Source organism: Mobula hypostoma, chromosome 12, assembly GCF_963921235.1.
Source record: "Mobula hypostoma chromosome 12, sMobHyp1.1, whole genome shotgun sequence".
NCBI lineage: Eukaryota > Metazoa > Chordata > Chondrichthyes > Myliobatiformes > Myliobatidae > Mobula > Mobula hypostoma.
The window spans coordinates 82,498,278-82,524,640 of record NC_086108.1 but is presented as its reverse complement, the minus strand read 5'-3'; the positions used below and the strand labels follow the sequence as shown (position 1 = coordinate 82,524,640).

General features: G+C 41.8%; 1 protein-coding gene across 2 annotated transcripts in view; it reads right to left on the bottom strand.

Annotated features, from left to right (window-relative positions):
- Positions 1–8,634: 8,634 nt before the first annotated feature.
- faah (fatty acid amide hydrolase) overlaps positions 8,635–26,363 on the bottom strand; it is a 53,657-nt gene continuing 35,928 nt past the window's right edge. For both annotated transcript variants that reach the window (XM_063064522.1, XM_063064523.1), the window contains exons 8-15: positions 23,226–23,351; positions 22,271–22,368; positions 19,111–19,210; positions 18,818–18,861; positions 16,920–16,959; positions 15,274–15,382; positions 10,777–10,922; positions 8,635–10,035 (exon numbers count right to left, since the gene is read on the bottom strand). In XM_063064522.1, the coding sequence (XP_062920592.1) occupies positions 9,910–10,035; positions 10,777–10,922; positions 15,274–15,382; positions 16,920–16,959; positions 18,818–18,861; positions 19,111–19,210; positions 22,271–22,368; positions 23,226–23,351 (789 nt within the window). In that variant the 3' untranslated portion in view covers positions 8,635–9,909. The remainder of the gene's footprint in view (positions 10,036–10,776; positions 10,923–15,273; positions 15,383–16,919; positions 16,960–18,817; positions 18,862–19,110; positions 19,211–22,270; positions 22,369–23,225; positions 23,352–26,363) is intronic.

Genomic DNA, 26,363 nt, shown 5'->3' with positions numbered 1-26,363 from the left:
AAACACACAGATAATAATCAAAGGATGCTCTTACTTTTAAGGGAATGTTCCAAAGTGAAACAAAGACTGAAACATGAAACCTCATACGCTTCACTACTAATGTCTCACCTTGCACTTCTGGCTGCAATTATATCAACATACGCTCTGTGGCTACTTTATTAGAGATCTCCTGTACCCATGAAGTGGGCACTGAGTGTATGTTTGTGCATACTGCTGCCGTAACCCATCCACTTCAAGGTTCAACATGTTGGGCATTCAGAGATGCTCTTTTGCACACCGCTGTTATAACGCATGGCTACTTAAGCTACTGTCATCTTCCTGTAAGCTTGAACCAGTCCAACCACTTCCATCTGACCTCACTCAAAAACAAGTCATTTTTGCCCACAGAACTGCAGCTCACTGGATGCTTTTTGGTTTCTGCACCATGCTCTGTGAGCTCTAGAGACTGTTGTATGTGAAAATTCCAGGAGATCATCAGTTTCTGAGATACTCAAACCACCCCATCTGGCACCAACAATGATTCCACAGTCAAAGTTCTAGAATCACATTTCTTCCCCTTTCTGATGTTTGGTCTGAACAACAACTTAACCTTTTGACCATGTCTGGATGCGTTTATGGTGCTCTAGCCCATCCACTTCAAGGTTAGATGTGTTGTGCAGTCAGAGGTGCTCCTCTGCATACCGCTGTGATAAGACATGTTTATTTAGGTTACTGTTTGGCCCTTCTCCTCTGTCCTCTCTGAAAAACAAGGCCTTTTCACCCATAGAACTGCTTCTCACTGGATGCTTTTTGTTTCATTTTTCTAACCACGCTCTGTAAACTCTAGAGACTGGCGTGTAAGAAAAATCCAGGAGATCAGCAGTTTCTGAGATACTCAAACCACCCTGTCTGGCACCAACAATCATTCCACTGTCAATGTCACTTGGATCACATTTCTTCTCCATTCTGATATTTGGTCTGAACAATAACTGAACCTCTTGACCATGTCTGCATGCTTTTATGTATGGTGTTGCTACCATACGATTGACTGATTACATATTTGCGTTAACAAGCAGGTGTACCTATTAAAGAGGCCACTGGATGCATTTCAGACATGAGAAACCTTCACTTCTCGCTGTGACCTTGGGGTGAAAACTTAATATCTTTGAATATGAAATTAGAAATGCACCATCAAACTATTTATCCCTTAAGAGAGGAAAGAATGAGAAAAGCCACTGGGCATATCAAGCCTATTCCTTGCATTCAATATATACTACCTTCCTTTTCATGGTTTCAATTAACTTTTACAAGGTAACATTTGCTACATGTGCTCCACCAACATATTTCAGAAAACCTAGCAATTTTAGCTGTTCCTGTTTTTCTCTCCTCAAATTCAAACTGTGAAATTACCATAATCTTTCTTCATTACCTGACCACTTCCTTACTTTGGGGATTGATAAGGGATGACAGAGCGTTCTTAATGTTATTACCATAAGTTTATTTTTTTTAATTTCTTTTTTCCCTAAATTACAGGTTAAAATGATGAGAATGTTGTTGTCAAACGCATACAGTGTGAAAAGAAATCCAAGAATATTTACACATTTCAATCCAGCCATCTCAGCGCAGTAAAAACCCAAATAGTTTCATGTGTCATTAATTCTTCAGAGGTCCATACTGCAGTCTATTACTATAATAGGTAGAGTAATCATTCACATACATTAATATAATTATATTCACTGAGCCACAGCAGACCATACCAAGGCTGGGTTACACATTTTATACTGTATGTTTTATCAAGTGCTGACAAAGTGGGAATCTACAAATAAGGAATAAATGGTGCCACTGATGTGCTTCTTAATTCTCTGACCATGAATAAAATGTCAGAAAGGTGCTCAGTTTACTTTTTTTCCAAATTCATACGCTAGGTTCACCCTGGTCCTAACTGAAAGAAACACGTTACAATTATTTCTATAATCAAGCATTGAACACAGAACACTACAGGCCCTTCAGCCCATGATGTTGTGCCGACCTTTTAACCTACCCAGAGCAATCTAATCCTTCCCTCCTACGTAGCCCTCCATTTTTCTATCATCCATCTGCCTAGCAAGCATGAAGGTGAAATTACTTTCTCATAAACGCAAGGGATACAGCAGATGCTGGATAGCTTGAGCAATACACACACAAAAAGCTGGAAGAACTCCAGTAACCATGGAGGGGAACAAGCAGTTGGCATTTCTGGAAAGGAAGGGGGCAAAATCTGGAACGAGAAGGTGAGGGGAGAGTTGGAGGAGTACCTGCAAGCTTGTAGTCCTGTTTGGAAACAAAGAGTATTATTACAACACCATTGAAGAAACAATTCCTGTAACTCTTCGGTGGCTGGTACTTCCCTATGAAAAACTGCAGGTCCATGCATAACTCATTGTGCTTTCCCCACATAACAATGAGGACAGTTGGGACTCTCTGTAAGCACCTGGGCGTCCACTAGTCTCAGGATTATATAGGCTCCTATATTGCTGTCATTCTGACTGCACTGTGGCTTTCCAGCAGTCACACTGGGGAACCTGCCTGCCGAACCTGGGCCAAGATATGAAGGGAGAGACTGAGGAACTTTGGTCTGAGAAAGTACTTTTCTCCTCAGAGAGGAATCCAATGAAGGTGACAATTTTGGAGTCCAAGCAAGCATCAGGTTCAAATACTTCTCGCATATCAGACATCATTTTCATAATGCTGCTGAAGTGCGTTCCATTATCTGAAAATCAAAAAACAATGCACATGCTGGCCATCTGATACAAAGACAAACTGCTGGAAGCACTCAGTGAATTAGGCCGCTTCTGTGGGAAGGGAACATGTTAACAATTCATGTTCAAGACCCTTCAAAGCAGAAATGTTAATTCTCTCCATCTGTCTCCGCCTTCACATCAATCATCCACCTCTCCATCTCCCAACCCCACCTCTCCACCTCCCCCACCATCTGCCTGTCATCCTTCAGCCCTCCTAGGTCCAGCAATCACCTGCTGGTCTTTGTCAAGCCACTTCTCCTTTCCTCTCTTCTTTATATTTGCTTTCTTCCCTCTGCATCCTCAGTGCTGATGCAGGGTTTCAATTGAAATGTTGACGATATGTTTGCCCTCCAGGTATACTGCTTAAGGTGCTGAGTTCCTCCAGTGGATTGTTTGTTGCTCCGGGTTCCAGTATCTGGAGTCTCTTGTGTCTCCTAAAACAATGACTGTTTCTCTTTCCATAAGACGTGGGAGCAGAATCAAGTCATTCAGCCCATCATGTCTGCTCTGTGATTCAATCATGGCTAATTTATTTTTCCTCAACCCCATTTTCCTGCCCGATCCCTGAAACCTTTGACACCTTTACTGATCAACAAACTATCAACCTCCTCTTTAAGTATACCCAGTGACTTGGCCTCTTAAAATATACCCTATGACTTAGCCTCCATAGCTGTCTGTGGCAATGAATTCCACAGATTCAACACCATTTTCCTCCTGGTCTTTGCTTTTCTTTGATGCTATCAGACCGGTAAAGTGTTTCCAGCATTTTCTATGTTTTCATTTCATGACTTATCTTCTTCTCTTTAAGGCCCCAACTCTCCCAACTCTTAAAATGTTTCTGATGTTTACTAATGCTTTACTGCGTATTTTTATTCATGTAATTGTAATAGATTTTGCTGTTGATTTCTCAATAGTTTTTAAATGTTTGTGAATGTTGATTATACAACCTTGAGATTAGTCTGAAATCAGGCAGCCATTAAGTAAGAAACCCAAGGGAACCCAATTTTGAAAAAGGACCAACACCCAAAGAAAGAAAAAAATGCAAATCATGTGAACAATAAAAGTAAGCAACAGCATTCCGAACTAATTTGAGTCCATAGAGCCGGGGCAGTCAGAATAGGCCCACAGCCTCGGTCTCAGTTCATCACACAGCAGGGCAAATTGCTGCGATGAGGTGGTGAGTTGGCATTGCTGATTGAAGCAGTGCATTGCATTACACTTACAGCTCCCCAGGGGGCATTCAGGGAGCATCTCCGAGATAGCATCCTCTAGAGGGTATCTGTTGTATCATTGAACAAAATGAGAAAAGACAGCAAAATTCATCGCCAGTCTGTTTAAATCTATTGAAATAGAACTTAAACCCTAAGGCATCAAATGGAATGTTTGACTGGGAACAGGAATAGGCTATCTGGCCTGTTGAACATGTTCTGACATTCATTAAGTTCAGACTGATCTGGCTGTAGACTCAGCTCCACCTACCAGCCTTTTCCCCAAAACCCTTTTTCTCCTGCTGTGCAAAAACCTATCTATCTCTGTCTTAAATATATTTAACAGGTAGCCTCAACGTACATGGAGCAAAACAAAGAGAGGAAAAGCAAAATGGATTTATGTGGGGAAAATAAAAGATTTTTGGAAAAAAACTTTTTTTAAAAAATCTCCAATATTAATTAGAATCCAATGAGACTCCACGTTTGTGAAATTTAATTTTCAGTGGAAGAGACACCATTCATCACAATTGAGCAATTCATCACAATTAAAAGTTCAACTGCAGTTGAATTTCACTTTTTTTTGGAGAAACTATTGTGCTCATCCAACATTCCTGCCCCCACATGTTCAGAGATATTGTGATAGTTCAGGAAAAAGAAAGAGCGACTCAGAGGCAAAAACCTCACGATAAAGCCAGAGGGTGATAACACTGTGAAATTCATTGCCACAGACGGCTGTGGAGGCCCAGCATTTGATGCAGAGATTGATAGGTTCTTTGTTGGTGAGGGTTTAAGGGTTACACAGAGAAGGGAGGATAATGGGGTTGAAAAAGCATCATCCATGATCGAATGGGAGAGCATACTCAATCAGCCAAAATGGCCCAATTCTGCTCTTGTATTTTATGGTCAGAGCAGATAAGGTGGACAAAGTGGAAACTGAAGGTATAGATAGGTGTGGGCTTGTATATTGGTAGCTTACCCATCCCTGAGTTGGAGACTGAGAAACCCTTCCATATGACGCAACAATCTTCCAACCTGGAGCATCATTTCTCCTTCCACATATGTTGCTTTACCTTTGGAGTGTTTCCAGCATTTTCTATTTTTATTTCAAGGTATGTGACATTAATTTTCACATATTTTTTCTGTTGTGTTTAATGAATATTCAGTGGGTAAGTGTAACTATTTCCATTACTGAGTTTAAGAGTGAGGTGCTGGGGTAAAAGAGCTTGCAGAGAGACAGGACATCATGGACATCTAATTTATTTTCATAATCAGCCGCCATGCAGTTTCACGTCAGATGTTGGTAGGCAATTTATTCTGCATTATCAATGAGGGCTGATAGTTTTCTTGATAGCATTGCCTTCATATCTGGGCCATTGTATCCAAGTTCAAGAGAAAGAAAGAAAAAACTGTCCTGCCTAACCTTACCAGCAATTACAGTTCTTCTTAGACAGTCTCTCAGACCAAGGATGACTCTGGTTTTGTGGGTGGTGTAGTGACTGATGAGACCAGAGTGGAAAATGCAGGATCTCCCACAGATGGAGAAGCAGGTGCTTAACAGTCCCTGTGTGGGGGAATTTATGAGGTGGTACATGTCTCCCATCATTGAAGCAGGATCTCTGCCTGTTCCTAATGCACTTCCCTCAAAGCTGTTGATGCGATATGCCCTGTGCTTCTTCACTTTCATGCACCAAGCCAAGAGACAGAGGGGACATTGCAATTTTTAAGGAAATTTTAAGCACATCTTTGAATCTTTTCCTCAGAATGCCTGGAAATGTATTCCCTGACAGATCTAAAACTAAAATGTCTGTTTCTGAGGCATGGTGTCTGGCATGCAGACAACATAACCAACTGCATGTAACCTGGGCTTCAATATTGAGGGTGCTGACCTATGCTTTGAGTAGATTTGGAGGATATTGCAAAGGCACCATCAATTGTTTGGAATCAATTGTTCCTCCTTAAATTGTTTGGAAGTAAAGTACACGGGCTCCTTGGGTTAGAGAAATCCAAACTTACGGAATTCTGACGTTATGCAAATTTTCCCATAAATTTTCAAAGAATTTTGCAAGATAGAAAAGTTAGTTACAGAAATGCAAACATCTTCAGCAGCTATGGAATAGCAACTACTTACTGTAATTCAAAAGACAACCAGCCTTTAGCAAAAAAAGTTAAATTGTAACCTCCCCACAGTAATCAAATAGATGCCATGCTAAGAACGCAGGCTGCTGGTTCAGAGCAGAAGGTTACTGAAGAGAATTGCTTTAGAAAATGACAAGGCAACCCCTTCTATTGACACTTGTAAAATCCTTTATCAAACAATGTTGCATCTATTGATACTTTAAGCCTGTCTAAGCTAGACATAATGATTGTCTACTACTTTAACTGGAGGGGAGACAATAAATAAATATTCATATTTATCAACCGTCAGCGAAATTCTTTGTTTCTTGCTTATGGGGGGGGGGGAGAAATCAGTTTACAGGTAACTTTTTGGGAACAGAACCCCTATGTAACTTGGGGACTGCCTGTATCAGTACTCATAAATGACTTAGATTTTCAAATTTCAAGGCTTCTCATTTCATGATTCCATAAACTTGATCGAATATTTACTCCAAATCTACAGGAACTCAAGGAATTATTCCCATGATTAGGTGTTCTCTTCCCAAACTGTAAATGGAGCACCCATTTACTGTGCTATATGAAACAGTCCCAGTGTCTTGTTTTGAACAATGTGACTCAGATCTGCATTGTCTACTGAAAGATTTTCAGGGTTTTCTCACCAGCCGAGGTTGGCAAAATGGTAGATGTTTGAAAAGTCTCTAATAAAACCTTTAGTAAATAGGATTTATTTTATGGTTAAATACAGCTGTTAGTGACAGCAGACAGTAGCTGGGGCAGCTGACAGAATAGATGAAAAGCTGTAAAAAGGTATTAAGCTACAGTCCATGATTTGGCAGCAGAGACAAAATAGACCTAATGGTCTCTTCTGGGCTATAATTGTAAGATTCAATGAACCAGGGCTCTTTTCAGTGCGGTGTTAGGCAACATCATGGATAGCTTTGCTTAATTCTAACACACTGCTTGATTACTAAATGGTTAGAAATTGAAGTTTACCCTGATTGGTCTACTAAACATTTGCTGGACATCCTCAGAAAATCATGAAACCAGGAAATCCTACCTTCGAAGGATTATTGTAGTGTTCAACCTGCAAGCCGCATTAAAATTCAAACTCTGAAATCCTGGGCGGTAGCTGAATAGGAAAAAAAAATGCAGACGCCACATCTTTGCCACCAGAAATCATGGAATACAGGTCTCTACCTTACAGAACCTTCTCGACAGCAATCTGATTACTTCAGTATTAACAGCAGTTACTTAGTTATTTACTTGTTTATTGAGATACAGTGGGGAATGGGCCCTTCTGGCCCTTCCAGCCACGGCGACCAGCAACACCCCCATTTAATCCTAGCCTAATCATGGGACAATTCCCAATGGACAATTAACCTTTGGACTGAGGAGGAAACTGGATCACCTGGAGGAAACCCATGTAGTCAGAGTGAACGTACCAACTCCTTACAGGCAGTGGTGGGACTTGAACCCAGGTCACCTATACTGTGAAGCATTGTGTTATCTACCACACATGTGAAAGACACACCTTAGTGTGTCTGACCATTTCCCCACTGACACAGGCCCTGTGCCCTGAAGATGACACAAGACATTTCTGCAGTCACAATAAATAAATGGGGACCTACCAATGATGTACAAAATATACAGAACATTTACTCCATACTTTACGAAGAGTTAAAAACAAAGACTGCTAGTTGAATATTACAGGTGATCACTGCAGGGTTGCATTCCTAGAAAATGGACGGCGTCATTATTTTCCACGTCATCTGCATACTCGTCAAGAAATGAGAATTTTTAAACAAATAACTTGCATTGATTTTTTTTTTAAACATAACTTATGTGAAAGTGAATTTTATTCCATGTCTCAAATTTTGCGTAGTTATTTATGAATTCTGGAAGGAATAAATTCCAGTATGAATGGCTACAACACCAGGGTTACCAGGAGTTCTCCAATTTCTGTCACTAAAGTGAAGCATTGTTCGTGCTGATGCTGCCTTACATTGCGTACCATACTGGGATAGCAGGGGTAGGGGGTGTGCGGAAAAGCATCTCCCTTGCAAATGTCTGGTGCAAGTCTCCAATGGGCAGGATTTCAACAGGCATTATTAATGTATTAAACCATGCTTAAAAGGCTTTTATGTGCACTGTGAGGTCCAATACCTAGTCTTTGATGTTTACTTTTCTGTGCATGTTACTATAGATTATAAGACCCATAACCTGGAATACCAAGTTGATGTGAGTTAGCATTAACTAAGTATGAAGGCCATGGAAATGAGATTTAGAGGAGAAGCAATTGTTGCGGAAACTGGTCCAGGGAATTAAACACACATTAGTTAGCTCAATGGCTGAACTCAGACACAGCCTTCACACATGCGATGTCAGTTACTATCATTCCCTCCAAGAAAATCTGCAAGAGAAAATGATCCATAATTTTAATTCCTGGTCCAGAGACATCAGTTCCAAGACTATGGCCTTCATATATCTAATCTCCAAAGTGGAGAGTGAGGATGAGAGATTGAATGAGACAGAAGGCAGCAATCAAAGGAAAAGACAATTGCTTTATTTGATAGAGACAAACATTATTACGAAGTTGCTCCACACCTTTTGGAAACAAAAGCAGGTGGAACAAACAACAGGATTAAAGTCAATATTAGTTTACTTCAGGTAATTAATTAGAAAATAATTAATTACATATTGGGTATTGCATATTATCAGTCACAAAGGAGGAAGGGTAGTTACGTCAGATACAGATAACCAATTCTTCCAACAAATCGTTCGAATGTGTTTATATCCAATGTCATTGTAAACAAAGTCCATCTTTTTTTTTAAAAATGCCAGACATTACTTTGCTTCTCAGGCTGACATGCCAAAGATACAATTTCCAGCAACAGGATTCAGACCCTGAAGAAATGGAAATATATTTCTAGTTTCAGAAAGATGCGAGACCTAGAGGGCATCTGTGGGAGATGGCTCCCACACAACTGGTGTCCGGCTTCAGGGTTGTTGCTGCAGGTCAAGGAAATGCTGCTGCCTTGTATCCTGTACAGCCACAATGCTAAGGTAATGGGATGAGTGACTTTTCAAGGTGCTGGGTGGGTACTGAATGGAATCAAGCTGCACTCATCCAAACAAGTAACGATCATTCTCTCACAGTCCTGACTTGGGAAATGACAAATACTGAGTCACTGAAGAATGCTTGGTCCTTGATCTGCTTCTGTCACTACTGTACCTGTGTGTTTGGTCTTATTAAATTGTTGGTCATGGCAAATAGCCTAGTGATTATATTGTTGATGAAGTAATGGAAAAACATTACAGCAAACTGGATTTCCATTCTAGATTTAAGATTTGAGCACAAAACTCTTTGGATTTAGGTCAGTAAATTACTAGGATGCCATTAGATAGCAGAATACTAGATCACAATAGCGATGCAACACTGTACATTTTCCATTGTCAACTGAAGGAAAAAGTTGAACTGGAAAAGTAAACATGCTTAGTATAATTGCATTGCCTGAAATCCATTTGTTTAACATATTGAAGACATATCAAATGTATCATATCAAACCCCAACATTTGGCAAAGACACCTGACTAAATTTCAAATCTGTTACTGTGAAAAACATCTCCGAGGAGAAGAACACAGATCAAATGCTTTTCAGTTGATTATGCTTCATTTTAGATTCTTATTTTAAATTATTAAGCATTTCAAATACTGTATATAAGCTGCAGGTTACAAAAAAATAGTTGTCATTTCCTGAGCAGAGCAACCTTTGCATTGAAGGCCCAGCTGGTAGTATTGATTTAAAACGACTTTCCAGTCTGATGTAGTTAAATGCCTCTCTTCTTCTGGGTAACTCTTTCCACCTCCTTCATAAAACGTAGGCAAAGTTCATCCCGCCACGGTAAAGCTGCACACTGCACAGCTAATGGAAGGCCAACAGCCCCTGCCACCGCCTGAAATATGACAAAATATGATATGCAAATGAGATGATGGGTAAAATTAGCCATTAGCTTTCACTGTTAATACATTTTAGGTAGACAATTGCACTACTTGACAATGCAGAACAAAGCAACAAAAAAAATCATAACCAACAGATTGACTATCAGAGACAGAGTACTGACAATACCTATGTTCTAGCAGGCCTAGTATAAGCAGCTCGGGATGAAGTTCAAGATGATAAGTGCTAACTGGTCCAATTCATTCTCATATGTGTAAGGCAGTTTACTCTTAATGTACAAGCAGATTGGAGTAATTTCTTCTCCAGCCTCTCAACAACAGAAAATAAATTTGCCCATTTCAACTTTCTGTCCAAATTGATCGAGGAACAGTTTACATTATGTTATAGATCCAGTGACATACACCTTTTCAAGCCCTCCAACCTACCGCAACCCAGATGAACAAAGGAATATAATGAATTTTCCTTTTATGACTGGGACATACTTGCTCTCCCCAAAAACAAAAAATGACATCATAGCCACCCCTTTTTCTTCGTTCCAGAGAAATTTAAGTTTCCAATACCCAATGTTAAAACGCCAATCTAATTTTACACCATGCATCAGAATTAGACCAAAGCTACGGTAAAACAACATTATTATGTCAGGGGAGAACTCACATACTTATTGGTTTTGAGATCATCCCTTCAATGCAGAGATTTCTGAATCAAGGCTCACACGTTTTCAGTCAGAAGCACCAACCTTTTTGAAAGTCCTGTCCCACATGTCATTGCAGTAACCGACATAGTTCTTCAGCTCCTCTTCATCCTTCTCGGTCACTGTACCAACTGGCACCACTCCAGCTGGGAAATTTAGCAGGTTGAAAATAACCTTGTAGCTGCATGCAACTGTAGAAGGGAAATAGCATGTCTCATTTTCTTAATATATACACCTTGTACAAACACATAGTACTTAATATCAGGAGCAACTGAAATAGAGCATTTAGGATAGTATTTACAAGAAAAGAGAAGATGATTCTGTCCTCAAAAGTCAGTGTGGTGAGCAAACTATGATTGTCAAGGGCTGGTCCATCAGACCCACATGTGCTCACCATCACTAACACTCAGTGAGCCGTGGTTCCCAATTTCACTGATCAGCACATAGCACTATGAAACTGTGATCATGATCTACCTCAGGTTTCTTGTGCCCCATCATCGATTTTTGATTCAACCCTTCAATTACAAACCTCTTCTCTGACTAGCGAATGACTTAAAAAGGTCTATTAAGAATAAAAGCATGTTTTAAAAAAGATTGTTGACAAGATGAGAAAGAACAGCAGACACACACTGTGGGGAGCAATGAGGCACCAACAGAAGGGGAGCATGAGCCAATGTTTAGGCAGTACAGAACCGAGGACTAAATAATCAAAATTCAATCTCATTGTAAAAGTTGAGAAGGTATTAAATTCAACAGAATGATAATAACAAACTTTAACAAATCATAGTAACTATATCTTCACAAACGTAACTAAATCACTAGTATGATGTGTGATTAAAACAGATTCCTACTCACCACTGTCAGAGGTCTGAACCAATCACCTCTTTCATTTCCCTCCCAGTGATGCTGAACCCTTAAATTAAAATAATTCCCTTTCTTGTCACCTCAGCATTTCTTTCTGCACTACTCCACATATAATAAAATGGACGAGTTGACGGAGCTTGTCAAGAGTCAGAGAACATTTCGGGAGAGCAGTGTTATGTGTTTTACTGAAACGTGGCTGCACGAGGACATACCCGACCAAAACGTTTCCATAGAGGGCTTCCAGACCGTTCGGGCTGACCGGATTTGCACTGAGAGCAGTAAACGTAAAGGAGGGGGGCTTGCTGTTCTGGTTAACAACAGATGGTGCAATCCTGGCCATATTACAATCAAGGAACATGTTCGTAGCCCGGATATTGAACTTTTTGCTGTTGGACTCCAGCCATATTATTTGCCAAGAGAAATCTCGCATGCAATTGTTGTTGTGTACATCCCTCCCTCTGCCAACCCTACGTCGGCGTGTAACATCATTTACACCGTCATAGCCAGATCACAAACCCAGCACCCGAGTACCCTCATTACCATCTCAGGTGACTTCAACCATGTTACCATGGCTAGAACACTGCCCAACTTCACGCAGTATGTGAGCTGTACAACCAGAGGGGAGAGGACCCTGGATTTGATGTACGCTAACGTTAAGGATGCACACAGCTCCTCTCCCCTCCCCCCACTGGGAAGGTCAGATCACAACCTGGTGCATCTCAAACCCTGCTACGTGCCTCTGGTGAAGAGTAAACCTGCAACCTCGAGGACAGTGAGGAAATGGTCGGAGGAGGCTTATGAGGTGCTCCAGGGTTGTTTTGAGGTGACAGACTGGCAGGCACTCTGTGAGCCACATGGAGAGGATATTGATGGGCTCACAGAGTGCATCACTGATTACATCAACTTCTGTGTGGACTGCAATGTTCCGACAAGAACTGTCCTTTGTTATTCAAATAACAAGCCATTGGTAACAAAGGACATTAAGGACATCTGAACACTAAAAAGAGGGCGTTTAGAGATGGAAATAGGGAGGAGCTGAGGGCAATACAGAGGGACCTGAAAGCCAGGATCGGGGAGGCTAAAGACAGGTACAGGAGGAAGCTTGAGTGGAAACTCCAGCAGAACAACATGAGAGAGGTCTGGAGTGGGATAAGGACCATCACTGGGTTCCAGCAAACTAGCAACAGAGGAGCTGAAGACAGTGTGGACAGGGCCAACGAACTTAACCTGTTCTTTAACAGATTTGACATTGTGGCCCCTGCCCATCCCCCACATGAGTCATCTGTTGTCGACCCCCAACCAGCACATATTCCAGTCCCCCACCCTGCTCTCATGACTATATCCCTTCCCCACATGAAACCACCACGGTGGGCTTCACAGCTGAACAGGTGAGAAGGCAGTTGAAACATCTCAACCCAAGCAAGACTGCAGGCCCGGATGGTGTCAGTACCAGGGTGCTCAAAGCCTGTGCCTCTCAGCTATGTGGAGTACTTCGCCATGTCTTCAACCTGAGTCTGAGGCTCCAGAGGGTTCCTGTGCTGTGGAAGACGTCCTGCCTCGTCCCTGTGCCGAAGACACCGCGCCCCAGCAGCCTCAATGACTACAGACTGGTGGCATTGACCTCCCACATCATGAAGACCCTGGAGAGGCTTGTTCTGGAGCTGCTCCGGCCTATGGTTAGGCCACACTTAGATCCCCTCCAGTTCGCCTACCAGCCCTGACTAGGAGTTGAGGATGCCATCGTCTACCTGCTGAACCGTGTCTACGCCCACCTGGACAAGCCAGCGAGCACTGCGAGGGTCATGCTTTTTGACTTCTCCAGTGCGTTCAACACCGTCCGCCCTGCTCTGCTGGGGAAGAAGTGACAGCGATGCAGGTGGATGCTTTCCTGGTGTCATGGATTCTTGATTACCTGACTGGCAGACCACAGTACGTGTGCTTGCAACACTGTGTGTCCGACAGAGCGATCAGCAGCACTGGGGCTCCACAGCGGACTGTCTTGTCTCCCTTTCTCTTCACCATTTACACCTCGGACTTCAACTACTACACAGAGTCTTGTCATCTTCAGAAGTTTTCTGATGACTCTGCCATAGTTGGATGCATCAGCAAGGGAGATGAGGCTGAGTACAGGGCTACAGTAGGAAACTTTATCACATGGTGTGAGCAGAATTATCTGCAGCTTAATGTGAAAAAGACTAAAGAGCTGGTGGTAGACCTGAGGAGGGCTAAGGCACCAGTGACCCCTGTTTCCATCCAGGGGGTCAGTGTGGACATGGTGGAGGAATACAAATACCTGGGGATACGAATTGACAATAAACTGGACTGGTTAAAGAACACTGAGGCTGTCTACAAGAAGGGTCAGAGCCGTCTCTATTTCCTGAGGAGACTGAGGTCCTTTAACATCTGTGGGACGATGCTGAGGATGTTCTACGAGTCTGTGGTGGCCAGTGCTATCATGTTTGCTGTTGTGTGCTGGGGCAGCAGGCTGAGGGTAGCAGACACCAACAGAATCAACAAACTCATTCGTAAGGCCAGTGATGTTGTGGGGATGAAACTGGACTCTCTAATGGTGGTGTCTGAAAAGAGGATGCTGTCCAAGTTGCATGGCATCTTGGTCAATGTCTCCCATCCACTACATAATGTACTGGGTGGACACAGGAGTACATTCAGCCAGAGACTCATTCCACTGAGATGCAGCACAGAGCGTCATAGGAAGTCATTCCTGCCTGTGGCCATCAAACTTTACAACTCCTCCCTTGGAGGGTCAGACACCCTGAGCCAATAGGCTGGTCCTGGACTTATTTCCTGGCATAATTTACATGTTATTATTTAATTATTTATGGTTTTATTACTATTTAATTATTTATGGTGCAACTGTAACGGAAACCAATTTCCCTTGGGATCAATAAAGTATGACTATGACTATTGTTTACTCTTAGAGTTTGATGTAAGCAAGGAATTTCATTGTACCGTATCCTAGTATATATGACAATAGAACGTAAGAGAATACAGCACAAGAACAGCCCATTCAGCCCACAATGTTGAACCTAACTAGCTAAAAAGAAAAAAAATACCCACTCATTCCTCCTACCTACGTCATGTCCATGTCCATCCATCCTCCTTACATCAATTTGCCTATTCAAATGTCTCTTAAAAGCTTCTAATGTATTTGCCTCTACTACATACCAGGCAGCACATTCCAGACATCCACCACGATATGAGTAAAAACCAACCCTCTCACATCCCCCCTGAACCGACCCCCATCTCACCTTCAATGCATGCCCTCTGATATTAGGCATTTCAACCCTGGGAAACTGACACTCTGCCCACTCTACCTAGGCCTCTCAATCTTGTAAACCTCTGTCAGATCTCGCCTCAGCCTCCGATGCTCCGGAGAAAACAACACAGCTTTATCCGGCCTCTTGTGATAGCACATTTCCTCTAAAGCAAGCAGCATCTGGGCGAGCCTCTCCAAAGTCTCAACATCCTCCGTATAGTGAGGTGACCAGAACTACAGACAATACTCCAGAGGTAAACCAGAGTTTTATAACGTTGGAACATAACCTCCTGACTTTTGAACTCAATAACCATAACCTAATCTGAATCTGTAGAATATCCCACAATGGTGGGATTGGATGAGGACACTGGAACATGGCATTATGGAAAAACTTTGCTCACCTGATAACTTTCCAGCATATCCAAGCTTGAAGGCAGGACCTAGTGCTGGGCAGAGTACAACATCGAGCTTCTTGCTTTTCCACAAGTTGACATACTCCTCACAGTAAGCCTAGGCAAAGCACATAGACAGTTCGCTCACCGGTGACAACTTGCTTTGCATATACAGATACATACAAGCTCATCCTCAACTCTGATAACAGCGAAAAGTGAGCAGTGAATATTGCAAAAATCCACTTGCTATTTTAACTGTGCAGCTATTTCAGGGCACATCCTCAGTCACCCAGAAGCAGAGAAAAGCAAGACTGTGGATATACCAGAAAGAGGAAGCTGGCTTCTGAATAAAATTCAGTAAGCTTTCAATTAATTCACTCTCCACCTGGTACAATCTGACCAGGACCACTCTGCAAGCACAGTGGCTGAGAAACACAGCTCGTCAAATGTAGTTTCACAAACTGATTAATATGACTGGGCACTAGAAGTAAAGGGGCAAGTCACCTCTGGCAAACAGGTGTTCTAGTGAAAGAAAGCGGATTCTCAAAGCAGTTTTAAGTTTTCTGATTGGTGCCGAAACAACAACGTCTCGTTCATTGTCAGGACAAACAGCTGATAGTTGACGTCAGGAAGGGGAAGGAGGATGATTATGTGATTATACACTGGGGGGGGGGGGCGGGTGGAATCAGCAGTGGAAGTAGCCAGCAGCTTTAAACTCCTGGACATTAACATATCAGATGACCTGTCCTGCGTCAAGCACATAGAAAGAGCAATCATGAAGAAGATGTGGGAGCACTTTTACTTTCTTAGGATGTAAAGGTAGAGTTTTACAGGATACTGTAACAAACTTCTATAGATCTACTGCAGAAAGTGTCCTGACTGGTTGCATCATAGTCTCGTACAGCAATTCAAATGCACAGGCATACAAAAGGTGCAGAGTGTAATGGACTCACCCTAACACATCTGTCATCTTCTCACAGCTGCCATCAGACATGTGCTACAGAAGCTTGAAGTCCACTATCACATTCAAGAAAAGCTACTTCCCTTCAACCATTCAGATCCTGAACCAACCAGCACAACGCTCATCACTAGTTTAGCAACACCATGACCACTTTGATCATTTTGCACTAAACCAGACTTTTCTTTTTGTAAAATTTGTATACATCTTATAATTAATTTAGGTTTTTCTTGTGAATGTTACTTATATGAGGCAGCCATTTGATTTCAGGAAGGGGGCCAGCGCACTCCACACTCCTGTTGACGTCAATGGTGCTCAAATCAAGAGGGCTGAAAGCCCAATTCCTAGGAGTGAACATCACCAGTGGCCTGTTTTGGTTCAAACACGTAGATGCTAAGAAACATCACCAGTGCCTCTAGGTCCACAGAAAGCATGTCTCCTTTGAACCCCACCATTTTTTTTTAAATCAAAGCAGCGTAGAAAGTATCCCACCCAGATTTACCATGGTCTGGTATGGCAGCTGTGTTACCTTGGACCACAAAGTTGTGGACACAGCTCAGCACTTCATGGAAACTGTCCAAATTTCTCTCTGCTAACATAATCAAAGATCCCATCCACAATAACAAAGGCCAGATAAAAATTCTGAAAATGGAACACAGTTTGGTCACTTTCCAAAGGATAAAATAACAGATCTCACCTCTACTTCAACATGGTACTTCCATAGCTCAGTGACTGATCTGCAAGAAGATAAGCAGAAAATGCTGAGGGTCTCACCTCAAGAGGAATAGAATATGCAGTTTAGATTAACTGCATCAATCTTAATATTAGAGTAGCCTGGCAGTATTATCATCTAAACAAAACTTCAATGAATTTAAACTGAAGCAAATAGAACATTTGGAATCAACAATGTTCTACCTTACAACTCAATAGCTTTAATAACTAAATGAATTAAATATCCAGATTGCCAGGTTACAAAAAACACATCTTTTGGGCAGAAGAACTAGTAGTCTGGCAGCAAAGGTTGCCTATAGCACTAGACACAGAGGCCCCTGCCCCACAATCCAAAAACTGCACGTTCTTCAAATTCTGAATCTACACAAAAGAGACCCTGGAGTTTGGTCCCCAACTCCAGATTGGAAATCCTGATGGCACTTAACGAATATCAAACACCAGCTTCTGCCAAATACCAAAACTGCCATTCATCCATTTTTTTTGAAATTTGCATCTAACAGCCACACATACTAATTAAATATCCAGCCATTTAGCTTTTTCCCTGTTTTATCATTAAGCTCTGCAATCCATCACACATTGTGGATTAAGGAATCTGCCTTTTTTTTTAAAGTCCCACCCACTCCAATAGGAAAACAGATTATTATCTGAATGGTGGCCGATTAGGAAAAGGGGAGGTGCAACGAGACCTGGGTGTCATTATACACCAGTCATTGAAAGTGGGCATGCAGGTACAGCAGGCAGTGAAAAAGGCGAACGGTATGCTGGCATTTATAGCGAGAGGATTCGAGTACAGGAGCAGGGAGGTACTACTGCAGTTGTACAAGGCCTTGGTGAGACCACACCTGGAGTATTGTGTGCAGTTTTGGTCCCCTAATCTGAGGAAAGACATCTTTGCCATAGAGGGAGTACAAAGAAGGTTCACCAGATTGATTCCTGGGATGGCAGGTCTTTCATATGAAGAAAGACTGGATGAACTGGGCTTGTACTCGTTGGAATTTATAAGATTGAGGGGGGGATCTGATTGAAACGTATAAGATCCTAAAGGGATTGGACAGGCTAGATGCCGGAAGATTGTTCCCGATGTTGGGGAGGTCTAGAACGAGGGGTCACAGTTTGAGGATAGAGGGGAAGCCTTTTAGGACCGAGGTTAGGAAAAACTTCTTCACACAGAGAGTGGTGAATCTGTGGAATTCTCTGCCACAGCAAACTGTTGAGGCCAGTTCATTAGCTATGTTTAAAAGGAAGTTAGATATGGCCCTTGTGGCTACAGGGGTCAGGGGGTATGGAGGGAAGGCTGGGGCGGGGTTCTGAGTTGTATGATCAGCCATGATCATAATAAATGGCGGTGCAGGCTCGAAGGGCCGAATGGCCTACTCCTGCACCTATTTTCTATGTTTCTATGTTTCTGTTTCAGAACATAACTGTGAGAATAATCATATGCAAAATTGTCTTTGCTTGAGAACATGCCCCTTCATCCCTATATCTATCCATATTCCTTTTCTGATTTTTTGTTCACCACAGAGACAAGGAATTCCTTTCTGTCCCTCAAGAGCAGTACAGCTCATCCCTGGGAATTAATACTAAACCAGAACTTCAGCCCGCAGGGAGATGTTAATCACTAGAGACACTACTGATTTCAAATGCACATACTGTACTAAACAAATTCAGGAGAAAAATAACATCAAATATAAATTCAAGCAACACACACAAAATGGTGGTGGAACACAGCAGGCCAGACTTCAAAGTCGACTGTACTTCTTCCTAGAGATGCTGCCTGGTCTGCTGCGTTCCACCAGCATTTTGTGTGTGTTGCTTGAATTTCCAGCATCTGCAGATTGTCTCATGCTTACATCAAATACTTACCCTACTCCACAAAGGCTCCTTAAGATACCTGCCAATCTCGGACTCTAGAACAGAAAGAAATTTTAAGATTTATCACTGAAAAAGTTTTAAGTGATAATTAAGCATTCCAACTAACAACAACTATTCTCACAAACCTTACTACAAACTAATACCCAACAGTCTGACTAGCAATCAGTCACAAGTCAAGTAACAGGCACAGGGAAGAGATAATTACGACAGACAAGAGTGGTTACATTCTGCTTCACACCTTTGTAATAAATTTTAAAATATACTTGAGTAGCTTTTTAACTTACAAAAGGCTTCAGAAGGAAGGACAGGATCTTCACGACTATTTGAGGCATTGAGTTTACATAAAAGATATCTTTCACATTAGGATCAATGATGTCACCTTTTCTAGGAATGCAAAATAGAATAAAAGTTAGTTGTACTTTGTTTATGTGTGGGCAGTAAAAGCGTCTACTTTTGAAAATTGATATCCATCAAATACCCGTAGATTAATTATATTCTTTATCAACATTTGAAGTTCTCCAGTTCATACTAAGTAATTGTTCCCACTACAGAACATAGGGTAGTACAGCACAGGAACAGACTCTGCAGCCCACAACATTGTGACAAAGTAATTAAGTGTCTAACTAAACTAATCCCTTCTGCCTACACTATGTACATATCCCAATGGCAAAACAGTGAACTGTCCCTTTACATTTGACCTCATACCTCAGGTTGGGCCAGATTAAATTCCATCTGCTATTTTTCCACCAACTGCAACTCCACTGTATGATTTGGCAATCATCTATGCTATCCATAAAACCACCAATCTTTGTGGTCGCTACAAACTTACTAACTCGCCCATCTATATTTTCATCCGGGTCATTTACATGATCCCTGCAGAACACCAGTAGGCATAAACCTCCAGTCTGAATAAGTTCCGGCAAGAACTGCCCTCTGCCTTCTACCGGCAAACCAGTTCTGAATTCAAATGGACAATTCACCAGAGATCACATGCATCTTAATCTTCTGGATGAGCTTTCCATGAGGGGCCTTGCAAAAAGCACCTTATAAAATCTATGTAGACAACATCAATGTCTCTACTTTCAATAATCACTTTCATCATCTCTTTGAAAAACTCAGTCAACTTACGAAGACACAACTTACCCGACACAAAGCCACACTGATTGTCCCTAAATAGCCATGGTTTTCCAAATGCTCATAAACCCTGATCCTCTCCAATTGCTTCCCTACCACAAATGAGAGACTCGCCAGTCTATACTTTTCAAAATTATCCATTTCCCTGCTTGAGTAATGGAACAACATTAACTACTCATCAAGCATTGCCCGTGGCTAGTGAGATATGAAGATATTGGTCAAGGCCCCAGCCATCCTGTCTTTTGCTTCCCTCAATAACCTCTTTAATGATAAGCAAAATCGGGTAAAGGTGACACGATGGGCATATCGAGTCAGTTGGGAGAAGGGACAGGAGGCCATTGGGTTAAGTGTGTGTTGGTCATAGGCAGATGGAACCAGGTTGGGGAGGGGGAACAAAACTGAATGGCAGAAGAATGAGTAAAGGGTTGGGGGGTGAGTGGATGAAAAAGTGTAGTTGGATCAGAAAGAGTGAGAGGAAAAAAATCACACAGTAGGGGTGGGTTAACTGACTTGTGTTCATACCACTGGGCTGCAGACTGCACAGGCAGAGCAGGAAGGAATATTCTAATGTTCTCCCGGTTGGCACTGAGCCTCAGCCTGCCAGTGGAGAACTTCAAGGACAGATCGGTTGGTGTGGGAGTGGAAATGAGAGCTGAAATAATATGCATCTGCAAGCTCAAGATGACCTTTATGGACAGTGAGGAGACATCCCCCCCCCACCCCCAAACAACCTATGCTTCGTTTCTGTGACAGAGGAGCTGGCACCCAGAGGTCCAATGCCACAGACAAGGCTGAAGGAAGTGCATGTGGATCTTTGCCTGACCTGTAAACATTGGATTTGTGTTGACGCGTGGCCAAGTGGTTAAGGCATTCATCTAGTCATCTGAAAGTCGCTAGTTCGAGCCTTGGCTGAAGCAGCATGTTGTGTCCCTGAGCAAGGCACTTAACCACACATTGCTCTGCGATGACACCGGTGCCAAGCTGTATGGGTCCTAATGCCCTTCCCTTGGACAACATCGGTGTCGTGGAGGGGAGACTTGTAGCATGGGCAACTGCCTGTCTTCCATACAACCTTGCATGCTTTGACAAAAAAAATGAACCGTTGAACCTTTACTGTCTAAAATAGCCTATGGTCGTGAGAGTATCAACATTAACTTCATATTTTTATGATTTTAGGTGCAAAACCTAAAGTTGCTTTCTCTTTTTCTGACCTTGTCCATTTGAAATGGCATTTCAATTATATGCATGTTTGCACAAGGAATCAAAATGCAGTCTAAGTGCTTAATGTCAAAGCTTGTAATTGTGTGTGGGACATCCCAATTCAGCACCACAGTAAATAGGCAAGGGAAGACAATGAATAAATGTTCACATTAATTGGCCTCATCAGCATCACTCATCATAATACAGTGGAGGTGTTATTACCAAACTGAGTGATTTTGTGTATATTCTGACATAGGCAAAATTGGTATATACATCTGTTAGATTGGAACCTATTCAGAACCCAGAGATAGCCTGTATGTCTTAAACACAATTGGTTCTAATATACACATGTTTTCACATCCATCTTGCTCAGAAAACATCCTACACTCATCTTTTGCTTTCTGTTTTCCCTCCACCTATCCATTCATGCAACCACATTCCCTTATTTTTGGTCTATACATACTAGCAAATGAAACTCTTACCAAAGGCATTTTAAAATACAAGTTCAATGTTATTATTACATTTGATTTACCCATTTTCCTTCTCAAATGGAGTTGGAATTCAAAACTGGACTATTTGGAATTCAATGTTCCTGGTCAAAATAACCATGATATCATGATTAGCCCAAGATACCTTTCAGGAATTGTGCATTACGAGCCAAGGAAAACGTTTCTTGCTCATTCCAAATGTCCCTCAAGGTGGAGATGGTGAGCAACCCTCTTGAAGTTTGTGGTTCTCTTGTGAAGTATTCTCACAGTAGCGATTTAGATAAAGCAACAAGGCACAGCAGTACATTTCAAACCCCAGTAGTATAATTTTACACCTTTTTCTTACATGCTTGGGTACCATACCGACTCACAAAATAATGCCAAAAAGGTGACACCTTATGTGATTGTCTTTAAGGCGGATGCATTACACTGATCGAAGTTACTGGGGTCCATGAATACATAACTACTTGGAATGGGTTAATGTGGAAATACATTCATGTTGAGCAGCAAAATCGAATTCCTTAAAATTTGGAGTATAACTGCAAGAAAGTTAAACACATAACAAGTAAAAGAGAAAAACATAATTAGATCTCTGCAATCCCTCTGCCAAAAAGAGACTTACAGATTTTCCAGGATGGTAGTGCCACAATCTGCACCAATACCCTTTATTGCAAGCTCTTTAATTGCATATGGTATTTTCAAAGGTGTGAAAGGAATCAGCTGGAAAAAAAAACACAAGTTTAGTTAACACATCTTGAATGATAATCTAATCTTTTGGAGAGTTAATGCAAATCCCCTTACCAACTAAAATTATTTAATACTATTGTTAAAATTGTTAACTGGGACTTCTCGAAATTAGTCCCACATGGTCACATCTTAGGAAGTAACTTCATTATTAGAGAAATAAATGTATTAACTGGACTCATTTTCATGTAAACTGCAAGGATGTAGTCTTGACAGTGTACAATAAAAAGAATCTTTTAATTGAGTTGGATGGCTGTTTTTAAATAAAACCTGAATTTCCAACTCAACAGTCAAGACATGAAGAAATTATGCTTTCTTTGCAACAAATCTTTGTCCTCTCCCAGATAGAGTGTTACCAATGGCACAAATGTACAGCTTGTATTAAAAAAAAACCAAAAAAAAAAATCCAAAACACTTAAAAATACGACACTAACTGCTTGGAAGGATTAAGCAGAATTTTACCAAACAATTCCCTTCACTCAAAAAGATTGTTGTTACTCCTCTCTGCACTTTGTGGCACATCAGGCGGTAACGTTACTGCTTCTTTAGCATTTGCCTTTTGTTTTAAAATGAAACACAGTTACTGGCTCAATGCTCAATCCAGCACGGACAGAAAGTGTGCAAGGAGCCGGCCGTATTCAAACCTGGGAACATTCCCCTTGAAGTCGGGACCAAATAAGTATTAATGGCAAATTTCTTTCATGAACCAAAACAAAATTCAGATCGCATTAAATTATCGTAGATTTGTTAATTTATAAACAAGTAAAGGAACTTTTGTGCCTCAATTCCCGAATACTACTGGCGATTTCTCAACCATAAGCATGCAAACCTACTGTGTGGCCAGCCGCCTCCAGCAGCTGCTTGGTTTCCATGACTGTTCGCTTCATGCAGGCCAAGGGGATCCAGAATCCATCACTCTCATAATAACCTATTCTCAGCGGCTTAGAGCTGGAATACACCTGAAGGAAGATGAACAGTTCATACAGGGTAGGAATGAAATTTACCCACTGAGCACAGCAACCTCAAGCTAAACAGGCTTTTGGCATCCCATTATAACATAACTAAAGAAAGCAGTCAAGAGAAGTGAATAGCAAGGATAGAAACTAGTGAGAAAACACTAAGCAGGCTGCTTTCATGTCAATGGATATACTTTAAGTTTTGCCACAATTTAATTATGTACAATATTGTTTATTAGCTTTCAGCCATGTGTCATGCTGAGTTCATCTCTTCAGTTAACAACCCACAGACTGCATCTGCTAATTTCTAATGCAAACCAAACTGCCTACAATTGAATTAACACCATATATTTACATGGCTGCTCCTTACTGCAGGTAGTGGCACATCATTACATCCCCAATTGTGCGCCAATCTTGCCTACCCGTCTGGCATCGCAAATGGGAAATGTCGTCATCTCACTCCAACTACCAGCTTCTCCCCTTATACCGGGGCAACACTAGCCACCCTCTAGTCTGGTCTGATTTAGTTGAAGCGATTTTGCATGTGACTAGGTGATGCCCCAGTTGTTGGTAAAGACTGGCTGAGTAACACATCTTCATAGTTAAGTGGGCCTTTTCCATAATGTACCCAAACTTGACGGTAGGTGTCTGAAAACAGTCCGATATGGTAATTTAAACTTCCTATACGCAAGCCTAAACAAGCATCAGTGCAAACAGAGGTAAAAAGTGAATAAAATTTTAAGTGTTTTCTCCCAAATCTTTCCTCTCCCAAGTGATGCAATTACTGATCTCTACTGGCCCAGAGTGGCAGGCTGGAGATACGTCTCTACCAAAGGAGGCATGAGGTGCTCCTTCCCTCCGCTAGCCAGCAGGTCACCCTTGGGTAAGGTGTAGCACCTGCTTAGCCCCTTAATCAGGGTCATATGAAGCCATGGGAGCAGGTGATGGATATCACCACTGATGCCAGGCAGACAATCTCTCTAGTATTGATAATTGCTGGGTCACCTGTCTTGTCAAGACACTGCCCGGAAGGCAGCAATGGTAAACCACTTCTGTAGAACCTTACTGCAAACACATCTAGGGTGCCCAAAAGGCACCCACTTTGATTACACTTGGAAAAATCTAATTTCCAAAACGTTTGACTTTTGGTACCTTAACAAATTGATTATAAACTGCCAGCATAGCTTTGATGGTTAGTGAGAAAAATGTAAGAAGCAGTAATTCTGACATAAAAATAAAGTGCAAGAATTGCTCAACAAGCTGTTGGTAGAGGGAGAAAGAGACACTTGTCCATTGTCTCTCCCCACTAATATCCTTCCTGACACTTAACCCTGCAAGCGAGAAAAATGCTACACTTGCCCATTCACTTCCTCCCTCACCCCTTTTCAGGGTCCCAAACAGTCTTTCCAGGTGACGCAACACTTCGTCTGCAAATCTGTTGGGGTAATTTATGCCACCCGGTGTCCCCAATGTGGCCTTACCTACACTAGAGAGACCCAACATGAACTGGGGGGTGCTTCCTCAAACACATTTGTTCCAACTGCCAAATGCAGAAATTCCTGGTGGCCAACCATTTTAATTCCTATCCCCCATTCCCATACGTCAGTCCATGGCCTCCTCTTCCGCCACAATGAGGCCACTCTTCGGCTGGAAGAGCAACACCTCATTCCATCTAGGTGTCGTCCTACCAGATGACATGAACATTGATTTCTATTTCCAGTAATTTAAAATGTTTTTTTTCCTTTTCCCCCACACCCTGCCTCCTTTATTCTGCACTCTGGCCTCTTACTTCTTCCTCTCACCTGCCTATCACCTCTGCCTAGGCCCCTCTTTTTTCTCTCTCTCCCATGATGCACACTCCCCTCCCATCAGATTCCTTCTTTTCTGGCCCTTTACCTTTCCCACCCACCTGGCACCTTCTAGAATGGCCCTCCTTCTGTTCCCTCCAACTTTTTATTCTGGCTTCCTCACTTTTCCTTTCCAGTCCTGATGAAGGGTCTCGCCCTGATAGAAAGGGCATTTATTAATTTTCATGGATGCTGCCTGACCTGCTGAGTTTTTCCAGCATTTTCTGTGTGTTGCTGGAGAGTCAGGACATCAAAGGATACGTCAAGAAGGAAAGTGTATGTGGTTCAGTAGGATCGGGGATCAGCCATGATGGAATGGCGGAGAAAACTCAATGGGCTGAAGGGCCTAATTCTGCTCTTATGTCTTATGGTCTAACCACTCTGATCAATAACTTTTTGCCAAAATGAAGCTCAGACAATTGATCAAAATAGATTTTTAAAAAGTGCCTTTCAGCTCTGAAATCTAACTAAATCAATGTAATGAAAATCTCTCTTGCCACACTTTTCCCACCATCATCCTTGTTATTAATGTCAGTGCACTTCTGAGTTGTTATATAATTTTATCATCATTAAAAAAAGACTGCTCTGTGAATTTAGTTGTTTCCACTGACACTGTTTCAACATATTTGCAACATACACTCAGTGATCACTTCATTAGGTAGATATGATCATTCATGCAAATATCCAATCAGCCAATCATGTGGCAGCAACTCAATGGATAAAAGCATGCTGGCACGGTCAAGAGGTTCAGTTGTTGTTCGGACCAAATATCAGAATGTGGAAGAAAAGTGATCTAAAAGACTTTGATCATGGAAGGATTGTTGGTGCCAGACAGGGTGGTTTGAGTATCTCAGAAACTGCTGATCTCTTGGGATTTTTCACACACAGCAATGTCTGGAGTTTACAGAGAACAGTGTGAAAAGCAAAAAATAAACATCTAGTGAGTGGCAGTTTTGTGTTCGAAAATGCCTCATTAATGAGAGATGTCAGAGGAGATTGGCCAGACTGGTTCAAATCGACAGGAAGACAACTGTAACTCATATACCACGAGTTATAATGTGATGTGCAGAGAAGAATCTGAGTGCGCAAGATGTTGAGCATTGAAGTAGATGGGCTGCAGCAGCAGAAGACCACAAATATACACTGACTATTTCAAGCACATATTGGA